The 12434-nt window shown below is 35.4% G+C and overlaps 2 protein-coding genes across 2 annotated transcripts; one reads left to right on the top strand and one right to left on the bottom strand.

The window, feature by feature from the left end:
* Positions 1-548: 548 nt before the first annotated feature.
* LOC117612225 lies at positions 549-2990 on the top strand. Its single transcript, XM_034340992.1, has 3 exons — positions 549-696; positions 886-951; positions 2641-2990. Exons 1-3 carry the CDS (start codon positions 649-651, stop codon positions 2674-2676), a joined length of 150 nt encoding a protein of 49 aa, XP_034196883.1. The 5' UTR covers positions 549-648; the 3' UTR covers positions 2677-2990.
* Positions 2991-4281: 1291 nt separating this feature from the next.
* On the bottom strand, positions 4282-7593 carry LOC117637433 (probable ribosome-binding factor A, chloroplastic). The gene is made up of 4 exons (XM_034372315.1): positions 7093-7593; positions 5927-6100; positions 5165-5376; positions 4282-4628 (listed from the first exon to the last, which is right to left on the bottom strand). The coding sequence occupies exons 1-3, from the start codon at positions 7441-7443 to the stop codon at positions 5230-5232; spliced, it is 672 nt and encodes a 223-aa protein (XP_034228206.1). The 5' UTR covers positions 7444-7593; the 3' UTR covers positions 4282-4628; positions 5165-5229.
* Between the last annotated feature and the right edge of the window lie 4841 nt (positions 7594-12434).

Raw genomic sequence — 12434 nt, 5'->3', positions numbered from 1 at the left:
AGCGGTAAAAATAGAATTTTGTGATAAAATATTTAGTTTTAATTGTTGAATATATTATTTCTATTAGTTTGTCAAATTGTTTAGATGATTTTAAGTAGTTAAGTTGAATTTTATGGTTTAATTGAATGTAATTGAGTTTATTTTTTGGTCAAAATTGAGTGTAGTATATTTTTAATAAATAAAAATCGGGAATTCGGGGCGGATTTGGGAGACAACTCCCAACGAAGAAGGGGATGGGGACGGGTGCAGGGATGAAAAGTGGGGACAAAAATGATATTGCTTTACCCATCCCCGAACTGGCCCATTTGCCATCCCTATTCCAATCCAATAGTTTAGGAATCAACTTTGAATGAAAAGAAAAACCTAAGGACCAAAGTGGAAAAGCTCTAAAAGTTAGGGGCCAATTTGTAATTAACTTTTTCTTTGAAGGAAAAAAGAGCGACGTGTTGGTATTTTATTGGCTGACTCCACAAAGGGTGGGTCCAACCAGATGGAGCGGGTGGACGGACGATCGGGATCGCATAGATATATATAAGGGCTTAGCGAAGGCTGGTGTAGGGCTCGGGCTTTGGGACTTTGGAGGTTTTACAGATTTTCTTCTTGTTCGCTTCGTCTATTGCTTATCATCTACCAGTCTCCGGAACAAAAATGGCGCCACCTCCAGGACCCTATTCTGGAACCAGCACCCTCGCCTTGGTAATTCCCTTGAAAAATCTTTTTTTTTTTTTCCGTTCCGGATCTAACTATATATATATATATATATATATATATATATATATATTTATTTATTTATTTAAAATTTGGTAAAAACTAGAAGGTTCGAATTTTGGACGAATTTGTTGATTAATAATCTAATTAGTGATATGGGTTCTTCTGGTTTTGCAGGTTGCTCGTGCTTCCGCATTCTCCTTTGGACTCGTATACGGAAGCATTAAGCTCAAGTATCTCAAGGTACTGCCTTTTCTATTTCTTTTATCTTTTTTTGAATGACCCATTTGTTTGTTTTTTGTAAAATAAGTTCATAGTGTGTTTCTGATTACAAATGGTTGTTGGGTTTGCTTTAATTTTGGTATGAGTAATAAGATATGTAGATTTTAATCGATGTTGGTCAACTTGTATCTGCAGATTGGTCTTTTTTTCATTCTTTGGGTTCCATTTTCATATGAAAAATATGTATGTTTTCCTTGTGTTCATGGAAGAGCATGTTTATGTTTAATCACCATTTGAAAAGCTGATTTCAAGCCTAGTTTCAGTGGCTAGTAGCAGTAATCAAGAAATCGTTCGGTTATATATTATCATCTTATCCTGATGCTTTCTTGGATATTATTTAGTTCTTCCTTTGTCCTGCTATTTTACTCGGGAGTAATTGTTTTCGTTGTCATCCAATTCCATCGACATTGGTTTGAAGAGTGGCTGCTTAGTGGCAGGTTTATTGGATGATGTCTCTAATGTAACATGCATCCAGTGATAGATAAATAAAAGAAAGTAACTGAATTCTCATAGAAGAGTTAATGAAAGTCTAGAAGATGTGCATACGTAGTCTTTGAGTGAAAAGGACTCTCTTACAGATTCCTGTTTTTTTTTTTTTTTTTTGGTCACACTCCTATAGTTCAAAGCCAACTTGTTAATTGTTATACACAGTTTGAGCAAGTTCCACTTTGCTTGAGTAGTGTGTTCAATACACAATGGTGTGGTCAGTATTGAGTGAGACTCCGTGGAAGTATAATATTTCTAGGTTGCAAGAACTTCACGAGCAAAGTACAAAGCATGAGAACTTCTAGGTTTAGCAATTAACTTTACCTTCACCGTAGCTTTGTAATTGCTTAACAGTCACAACCCACAATCATGACTCACAAAGACTCACTGCAAAAAATAATATGTAAGAACGAAGGGAAAAGGGGGGAAAAAGACAAGGATATATACAGTCACAACCAAACACGATATGTTTTAAGGATTGCTTGGGTAAAATGTGAGAGAGAACAAACACTTTGTAGCTTTCTGGTTTTAAGATAATAAACTAAGGTTACAAGTAAGGGGCAAAGAACCAAAAATGATATGTCATCAAGATTGCTTGAGTAAATGTAAGAGGACAAAACTCTTTGTAGTTTGTTGGATTTGTAAGTTAATAAACAAAGGCCTCAAGTTAGGGGCAGAGTTGAGATTTATGTTCAAATGTAGATGGAAATCATGCAACGGTATTGGGTTAGAAAGGAAGTGTGGTTGCTCAAATGTGTGGAAACTGGAAATGAGGAATGAAGACAAATGATGAGGTTAACATTTTAAACAACTAAATTACCATTTCATAATATATTTTGTTGTTCCTAATCATGTTCTTGATCTTCAACATGACCTAAGATGTTTTAACATGTCAAGACAAATCTGTCAGGTCAACCTGGCTTTAGTACATGGTTAACCAATGCTCGCCTTTAAGGCTGAATGAAATTACTTGTGTTGTCTTGTGTTTGAGTTGTGTTTGCAAGTAGTGACAGTCTTGTATTGGTTTGTTGGATTGATTAAACCATGCCGTTTCATATGAAATTTTTTTTTGTCACCTTTACTTTAGACATGCACAAACACACACTTGCACACCAAAAAATGTCTACAAGTGCTAATTTCCTTTTTTGTTATCTCCCTACCAAGGCAAAGGCTAAATCTGCAGCAAAGGCTCATCACTGAAGGAGATGTGTTCTATCAGAAGTTGAGTGAGGAATGAGTTGATTTGGAGATAGAAATAATGAATGGGGGTGGAGTGTACCAATATTTCACTTCTGAGAGCTATAATGAAAACCTTGCTTAAAGCTCCAAGTTTTTTTGGTTTTTTGGTTTAAATTGAGAATTATGAATTCAGCACTTTAGGACAATTTATGTACTTGACCTCGCCTATTGTAACGGCATTTCAATTTCTATTGGTTTTAGTGAAACTGTGAGGGTGATGCTCCCTTGATTAATAAGTTGCCTAACTTTGCATTTATTTATTATTTTTAATATCATGATTTGGCTTCAATTTCATTATTGGGTTATTTTGCTGTAACAGTTAATTATGCCTGAATATTAGTCTTTTGCATGTTATGAATCTCTGGTTGACTGATGCATTACTCATTTAAAGTGAGCCTATATTACATGGAGTTTCTGATATGGTCGGCATGAACCCTAGACATTTGAGTGCCATCAACAATCTTACCTCCATAGATGTGTGGCACCATCAATGTCTCTCCAATTATTCCCCCTGGTTCCATGAACCCTAGACATTTTGAGTACTATTGGCAAAGGTCAAGTTGGGATTTGTGGAGAACTTGGAATTGTGATCCCATGTTCGGCTGTATAATTTGTCCGGTATTCATATGGGTTCAGTTTCTTTACTTTACGTTCATGTGTTATTAATAATTATTTAATATTTACGAAAAATATTTATACACCAGTTTTACCAATTCATATCAACAAATGGGCTAAAAGGAAAACTCATATCTGTTGTCATCCTTCATTAGTTCATTTTGTTTATCCCTCAGTACTTTTGTCACCCACGGCAAAAATTTCAAAGAATCTCATCCCTCGATACTTTTGTCCTAACTCCTTGTTTAAGTTTTTCCCTAAACCCTAAAAATAAAAAGTTGTTCCTTTGTTTGATTGTGTTTCCCTTTGCCTTTGGCTTTTTATGAAGTATATTTTCTAACCAAAATGGAAGCACTCTTCCAATTTGTGGTAACTTCTCAAGTGTGACATGGAGCACGTTGCTAATCCCTGCTTTTGGAGGAGTAGCTTGGTCAAGGGAAACAAGGATCTTGTAAAATAAAATTTTGGGTCGCATTAGAGACACCTAAGATCTTTCAAATTCATATCTATGTTAAGGAGGGTAATAGCAGATGGCATACCTAAAGCCGACATGTACTAATCCACTCAAATTATAATATTTTAATAATTGTAGATGTGTTATAATTTAAGTAACCTCAGGACATGTCCGCATACCAACCGAATGTTACTGTCATCAACAAAATTTGTCATTGAGGATCGTAACATTTTTCATTGAATCTCTAAAGGGCTAGATTTTTTATTTTTTGCACCACTAGAAAAAGAAACCTTTACATCATCTTCATCCTTGCCTTTACTCTCATAACATTATGCATCGTACATAGGCTTTTGGAGTGAGAATTAACTCTAAAAGTCGATGCTTGTTATCAACCGATATTCATGGGCCCCTTGACAAGTAACTATCACTTATGGCTAACAGAGAAATTATCAAATCAGTTCTTCAAAGTCATCTTTGCCTGATTGTGACAAACAACATCAATAACTAGCGTCTGTTATCAATATATAAGCGATGGTGGTAGAACAGAAACAGTAGAAAATCCCAAAGGCAGACTGGTTTACATGATAATTCCATTCACATCATGTGCATTGACACTTTTGTGAAGGGCTTTGAATATCTAACAGTTAAATAACACAGGGCCTGCTTCTGGTGTTACGACTAGCCAAAACAAAAAGCAAATCACAAGCATACCTGAAGAAAAGCACAAAAATATTTTAGGTAATTTTACAATGTGTGACATGGCTGAAGCTTGTAATTCAAAAGATGGCTCCAACTTCGAGGAGTTTCTTCTGTCCAGGTTAGCATTGGGACGTATGGTGTTTGCCTGCATCACAGAAAGTAAAATAAACATTATACACTTATTCCCTGCATTTTATGAAACAAGCATAACATTGCACCATTGCAAGCAGTTCCAACTTTGGAGACCCCTGTGGAGTGGGAGGCATTTCAGAGATCAAACGCCCCGAAAACACAGCTTGCATATTAATTTTGGCAATTTTGTGGGTCCATTTCAGAAATTCCAACTCCAAACATAGTATGCTATTACTTTAAATCCTAGTATAAACATACTATGCCACTATTTTATTACATCTTAATTGTAGTCAAATACACAATGACAACAGTATTTCTTTCCTAAAGCTTATCCAACAACCCTTCATATATTGCACCCAAATCGATCATCATGATTCATTATAAACCAAATTTCAGGTAATCAGCTTCATTTGAACTATGTGTGGGTCCAATTTCAGTGTGTGGATAAGAAACAATTAGAAACATAAATATTTGTAAATACTATAGCATTGATAGCAATCAATACAGCCAGAGTGTCACAACATTCAAACTCATGAAAATGAGACAAACCTGCTGCCAAGCAAAGCCATGCCTGAATCCAAACAAGCAAAATGTGAAGAAAGTAGGGGAAGAAACTAGTTTATGTATATAATGTCTTCATCAGGGTCATCACCCTCCCAATCTGTGTCATCCTGAGGTGCCTCGGATGATTCCAATTGCTCCTCATCTTGAATGTCGGGATCTTTCTTTTCATTCTTTATCTTATCTAATATTGCAATAACCTGAAATGGTTCAACTTTCACGAATCAGCTTAAATTGACATCCACCTTAGAAGTAAGTCTACAAGCACAAAATTAGTCGAGATAAGCAAGTAACAAACAGAAAACAGAAAGTGATGTTCATTAGCAATATAAGCAACCAAAAGGGGAATCAACTTTTGTTATTTTTTCCTTTGATTTTTAACCTGCTAAGACCAGCAAAACTAATCAATAGCATAAATGGGGAAGTATTTTCTACAATTTTTATAGGCTCAGAGTCAAGTTATACTTCTACATTAAGTAATCAAGGAAACAATCAAAGTTGGTTATTTATGAGATACAACTTGTGCAAAGCTGCATATTTCAAATTTTTTTGCGCAATCAGACTTGAATTAACTTTTAACCAACCTATATTTGAATCTTAATTAATGCAAGAACCACCGATATAACAACTTAAGTACTTTAATGGGAAAAGTAGGAAACAAAGTGCAAGAGGAACCAATTGTATTGCTCTCTCCCCAGTTATAGATATATAGATAATCATATCAATGAAATAAAGTAGTACTAATCTTACCCTGCTTCCTCTCTCTAAAGACTCGTCTTCTATGAAGCGTATCTCAGGAGTCAACCGCAGCTTCATACGCTTTCCCAATTCACCACGGACATATTTGGCTTTTGACTTTAGCCCCGCAAGGGCAACCTCCTTTCCTCTTTCATCGCCGAAAACAGAAACATATACTTTAACCACCTGTAGTCAAAGAAATAAACTATAGTTGAAAAGATGTCTAGAACCATAAGTTCCCTCACATTATGAGCATTACCACCGTCACTGAAACACTGAGGGAAGCTACGAATAGAGACAACTAAAACTAGAGGAAAGAAGTTTTGATTTCCTTAGTATCATTAAAATGGGAAATGTGCATTGAGCCAGACGATTTTTACCCAGACAGTGTTAAACATGCCACAGAAACTAATTTGCCTCAGAATCCAAACAAGATAGCAACTATGGGCTTAGTCACCAAGAACTTGAACAATGAAATGCATTTTCTAACTCTCAATCAATATATTTGATGATTGGTCCAAACATGTGCATCCCTCATAAAGCATAATATTGAGAAAAAATTATTTCTAGAAATTTTTGTGCCTTAGACGTATCGAACAACTGTCCCACCTCATAACCATATCAGCCAAAGCCTAATGCAATCATGCAAATAGCAAAAGCATAATTGTGTTCAATACAATTTCACATAAAACAATGATTGCAATGGATATAAGATACTACAGGAGTTTGCCAGTATCTCTCACCATAGTCGAGGAAATCACATAGGGAAAACAGAATGCAAGAATAGAGAAGTTAAGCTAGATGTTATTTGAAATCGAACCTTCAGATAACAAAAGATAAAGAGATAGCACTAAAGAAACACGGAAGGCCTTGTCATTACTCGAAATATAAACAAAAAATAAAAGCAATGACATTGCAAAAGGAAAAAAAAAAAAAATCACACACACAAAAACACAAATTTAAAGCTATCCCATTTGTTTCCACTGCCTCCCATTTTCCTAAAACACCATCACAGCAATGAAAAGTCATAAATTTTAGACCAAACAACCTTATAATCACCCAAATCCCAAGCAATTCATAAACCCACAAACCCAATATTTCAAATCCAATAAAACCCGCAAAAATTATCACAATTCAAAAATGAAAACAAAAACAACCACACATATGCTATAGTCTACCTGCAAGTCAGTAGAAACTTCAACATCACTAATGGTGGTCAAAGAAGAGAGATAACGGTCAGCACCCAAAGCGACCTCAGGAAGAATAGCGTACTGCAAGACATTATCAGTTAAGAGCATATCAGAAAGCTCCCTCCTTATCTGCTTAGCCACCATTGCAACTCTGCCTGGGTTAGCCATGCACCTTATGGTGGTGGTGGGATGCCAGCGGAGCAGACCCGCATGATTTCTTTGGGGAATCCAGGCCGTTGATTTCTGGGTTCGAATTGGAAAGCTTGATGTTGATGATGATGATGGAAGGTGAGAAAGGCAGGGCGTGAGGAGTGGGTGATGGAGGACCACTTGTGGCATTGCTGTGCTCTAACCCAGCTCTCCTTCAGTTTGGGTTTTCTATATTTTTGTTTTTGTTTTCGTTTTGAATTTTACTGAAGAATTTGCTTTGTGTGGATAGTGCCTGTGCAAGTGTGCAAGAACGAAAGACAAGGGTTTGCCAAGGCAAGAGGAACTAGGGGTGGGCACTCAAACCGGCAAACCGGAAATCCGAGCCGAACCACACCGAACCAAACTGGAAAAAAACCGAGTTGACCAAAAAGTCAAAAACCGGTCAAAAACCGAACCGGACCGGTTTGGACCGGATTCGGATCCGGTTCCATGTCTTCAAAAACCGAACCGGGCCGAACCGAACCGGTGAAACTAAAAATATATATAATTTCAATATATATTTATATTTAATGCTATATTTTTAATTTCACTAAAAAAAAAACCTAATATCTATCCAAGTTCAATGTCAAAATATCTCTCTTTTCTCACTTTAATATTTATTTTTTATATGAAATTGAATAATTTGTTAATTTTCAAGTAAAAAAATAATATTTCAGTTGAGAATTGTATTAAAAAATAATTTAAAAAAATAATTTTTATAATCCGGTTCAAAACCGAACCGGAACCGGAACCGGACCGAAACCGGTTCAAACCGAACCGAACAGTTTTTGAATTTTTTTAATTAAAACCGAACCGAACCAAACCGTATGAATAGTATCGGATCGGTTCTAATTTGAGACAAAAACCGGTCCAAACCGAACCGTGCCCACCCCTAAGAGGAACTGTGAAGGAAGATAATTTGCCGGACAGTCCACAATATCTGCTGTACGAAATTTAAAAGGGTACTTCTAGGAAATAAAAAAAAGGATTTTTGTAGACATGTCAACTTTAGTTTCAATTTGTCACTTTAAAGAAAAATTTAAAAAAAAATGTTATCTTAATTTTTTAATATTCATGATTTGTCATCTGATTTTAACATCATCTAATTTTCCATCCATTTTTAAGGGTGTTTTAGTCTTTTTCATTTTTAAAGGTATTTTAAAAATGGAAAAATTATTTTTTTTAAAATTTATACATGGTTAGAGAGAGAGAGAGAGAGAGAGAGAGAGAGAGAGAGAGAGAGAGGGGGGGAGGGGGTTGTTCGTGTGCGATGTGTTTTGGGGGCAGGTAGGGGAAAAGGGAGAGAGAGGTCTCTTTTTTCTCTTCCTTTTTTTTTTAAAAAATGGAAAGATTAAAGTACCCTTAAAATGGCTGGAAAATTAGATGGTGTTAAAGTCGGATGACAAATTATGGATTTTGAAAAATTAAGGTGACATTTCTCTTAATTTTTTTCTTTAATGTGACAAATTGAAACTGAGGTATAAGTTCAGGTGACATTTCGACAATTATCCCAATAAAAAAATGAGGGTACTTTTTGGAAAATAAAAATAAAAATTGAGGGTTCTCTACGCTACATTTGAAGCTGAAATTTTAAGAGTTTTCAGGTTGGTTTGATAACTCTTTCAGTTCTTAATTTTTAGCTTCCAATTTTTACATTTCATTTGTAAAAAAAACTTAAAATAGGAAACTTTTTTTTTAGAAAGAAAATTCATTCAAAGAACCAAAGACGTACGTCGAGCGACATGATATAGTGATCTTGTTAAAACTTTCCTAGGACTACCTCGTAGGATAAACCCCAGGGAAGAAAGAGTGCACACATGTCATGGACTAACAAGAGAGTCCAATTCAGGTAACTTTTGACCATTACAATAAATAAAATTAAAAAAAAAAACGAAAACTAACACAAAGACCAAGGACGAGAACTAGAGACCAACATAGTAGACCTACATGAGAGAACCGCAAAACATTCCAACTGTGAAAAGAAGTCTTTCATGAGCAAAATCATAGTCCTTTGACACCCACACAAACTGCATGGCATACCATAGCAGAAACCAAGAGAGAATACAAATGAGGAATACATAAATAATAGTAAAAGGACCCCTGAGAAGCATTCCACTTCAACTCAGAATCTGACAAAGAAAACCTCCTATGACCAAGCATAATTCTTCGGACGGCGTAGAGTAGAGAAGAGCACCACATCCCAACAACTATCACCAACATCACTGTTGCCGCCGCCACCGTCGAAACAAAGACAAAACATCAGTCATCAGGTATCATAACTCTCCCGATGAGAGACACAATTCAGCGTCACTACTATTGTCGCCGCCAAAACAAAGACAACACCAGTCACCTAGAACGTTACAAAAACAACCAAACAAAACAAACAGACAAATAGACCTAGATCCAAACAGATCTAGACTATCTGGGGAGAGGAAGGGAAGGAAAAGAAGGGATAAGAGGAAGGGAAAAAATGGGAGAAAAATAAGGGGAGATGAGGAGAGGAAGGGGAAGATGGGCAGAGGGGAGAAGGGCCAGTGGCCACCTCCCTCCCTTAGCTTCCTTGCAGTTGGTTGTTAGCAAGGAGCTTAAAACGGGAAACTTGTTTGGTGGTAATTGTTATCATTTTCCAAAACATGAAAAACTAATTGGATATTCTAACTATCACATTTTTTCTTTAATATTAAAATTTGAAAGGCTTTTTAGGTAATTACATCATCGACTGTTTAATCTTAAATTTTGAAAGGCTTTACAGCTAATTATTTTCAAAGCACAACAGAAGAAACTTTTTTTAAAAGTGACAGCAATCCCAAACTGGACCTTACCTCCGTTTAACTTCTCTACGAATTTATTCCTTTACGTGGAGATGAACTTGTGCATCATATCCCTCACAATTCTAGCTCATAATTGCAAACCTAAAAAATCCAAAGTATAAACTCTAAAAATAAAATAACAAACTGAGTTCACTCCATATAAAATGTTCCTCTTAAGTCATGTAGGTGTTGATAGACAAACTCCAAGTGTACATCCACAACGAATATGAAGAGTAGATAGCCAAAAGAAAGTAGAAGTCAGAGGCTTTAACCAATTTATGAGTTACATTTTGTGAATCGATTTCATCGATGAATTCAAAATTTCAAGTTTGTGACCAAAACTCATTATCCGAGTTAATTAAACGGACTATTCATAGAGATTTCATCTAATGATTGGTTCTTAGGGCATGTTTACAACACTTTAAACATCACTTTGTCTTTACAATTTCTATTAGAATCCCTCTCCATTTGCTATTTTATTCTTCACTTTGGTGATTGTCACTACTTCTCTTTGATGATGTTCTTCTGTTGAATTTGCTATTTTTTTTTCGTCATTCTTTTTACATACTGTCCTTACTCTTTTCATCACTCTTCATAATTTCCCACAATTTTAAATAGGATCTAAAGTAGTACTTTAATTAAATTATTCAATATATTTAAAGAATATACTAAAAACTAATAAAATATTAAGGAGACTATAATTTAGCCTTACACAGCTGAATATGGCAAAAATATAACTCATCTCCAGTAGTGGAAGGCTAACCTAAAAAATTTAATCCACCATTTATAGTTTCATGTATGGACCACTCACCTCTACATGTGGTTTTTGTACTCTCAGCGCCTATATAAAGTAGTGGGAAGTTGAAGGTAGGTGGGCTGAGTGATGATATTGCATATTGCTGGGTGGGTTTGAGAGTTTTCTTCTTGCTTGCAACATTATATTTTCATTTGTGGTTTGAGGACCCAAACAATTATCTTGGTCCAAGTTTTCTAAGTTACAGGGCCAAAACCAATGTATAGGGCCCAGTCAGCTATTTGGTAATTCTTGTTCAGGCTAACAGACAAGATTTCTATAGTAAGGGCTTCGGGTGAGGCCATATATCTTAACTGTTGGGTCAAATTGATTTGACTAATTCAACAGTTAAAAGATAAGACCTCACCTAAAGGTCATACATAAGACCCTCACTACAGAATGACTCGGCTAACAGAATCACAACAAATAAACTTTCATGTTTTTTTTTTTTTTTTTTTTTCCAGAAAACAGTTTGAACTCTTTGAATTTTTTCCTCTTTGGGCTGAGATGAACATACACATTTTCCATTTTCTATTTTCCCTTGTTGTTTATTTTCTTTTTTATTTTTATTTTTGGAACTTTTAAAAATATCCGTGGCTCCTAATCAAATCACCCCACACAAATGGTCCCATCAAATATTCCCCAAATCTTCATTATGTTATATTTTAATCAAGTATTACTGTGATAAAAAGATACTGGTCGACAAGAGATCATGGGGTTAGGGAAAAAAAACAAAAAGCAATAGGAAAAAAATTATATCTGTCCATTTCGAGCTTAATTAATATAATTTTGTGGACTTAAGCACTGAGTACCAGTGAATTGATTGCGCATTTCCAAAGTTGCTGCTCATGATTAAAGGCCAAGCACTCAATGAGAGCCAATAATTTTGCTGGCTGACCCTTTAAATAATAAGTTTACTGTCCAAGGACATAATCATCAAGCTGTATATCACCAGTTTGAGAACGTCATTTTCAACCACAAAAACAAACTGCCTTTTTGAAGGATTTAAGCCCTAGACCTCCTCTAATAAACTGAAAACTAAATGCTACTAGATTATGAGAATGTGTCGCTAAGTCAAATCTTTCTGTTAAAAAATTACTCATTATGTATAGAAGAGTTTTCCTATACAAATTTTCAATGAAATCTAAACGTCACCAGAGCTACCTTATTGAAAAATGGTCTTGACTTGCAAGTTTGTGGTCTCATGTTCGAATTCCGTAACTTTAGCAACATAAACAAAAATTGAATATGGGGTCAAATGATTATTAACTATAACTATAGCTTAAGTGTATTTAAAATTGTGATACCATGTGGTCCATTCAACCGCAAACACAAAAACAGTTAGCTTTCTGATCGAATCGTATCAAATATAATGCCAAAAAGGATGGCTAAGAAATGGGGAGGGATGTTTAATTAAGTGTTTCTTTTTATAACCTGACAACAAATTCAGATTGAGAAAAAACTCAAAGGGTTCCATAGCAGGTGTTTCTGCATAAAAAAATATTATTGATGCTGTGGTCCAAAGTCTGGTTTGCTGA

This window comes from Prunus dulcis, chromosome 8 (assembly GCF_902201215.1).
Source record: "Prunus dulcis chromosome 8, ALMONDv2, whole genome shotgun sequence".
Classification (NCBI taxonomy): Eukaryota; Viridiplantae; Streptophyta; class Magnoliopsida; order Rosales; family Rosaceae; genus Prunus; species Prunus dulcis.
Note: the sequence above shows the minus strand (reverse complement) of the source record. Positions and strands in the feature narration are given on the sequence as shown.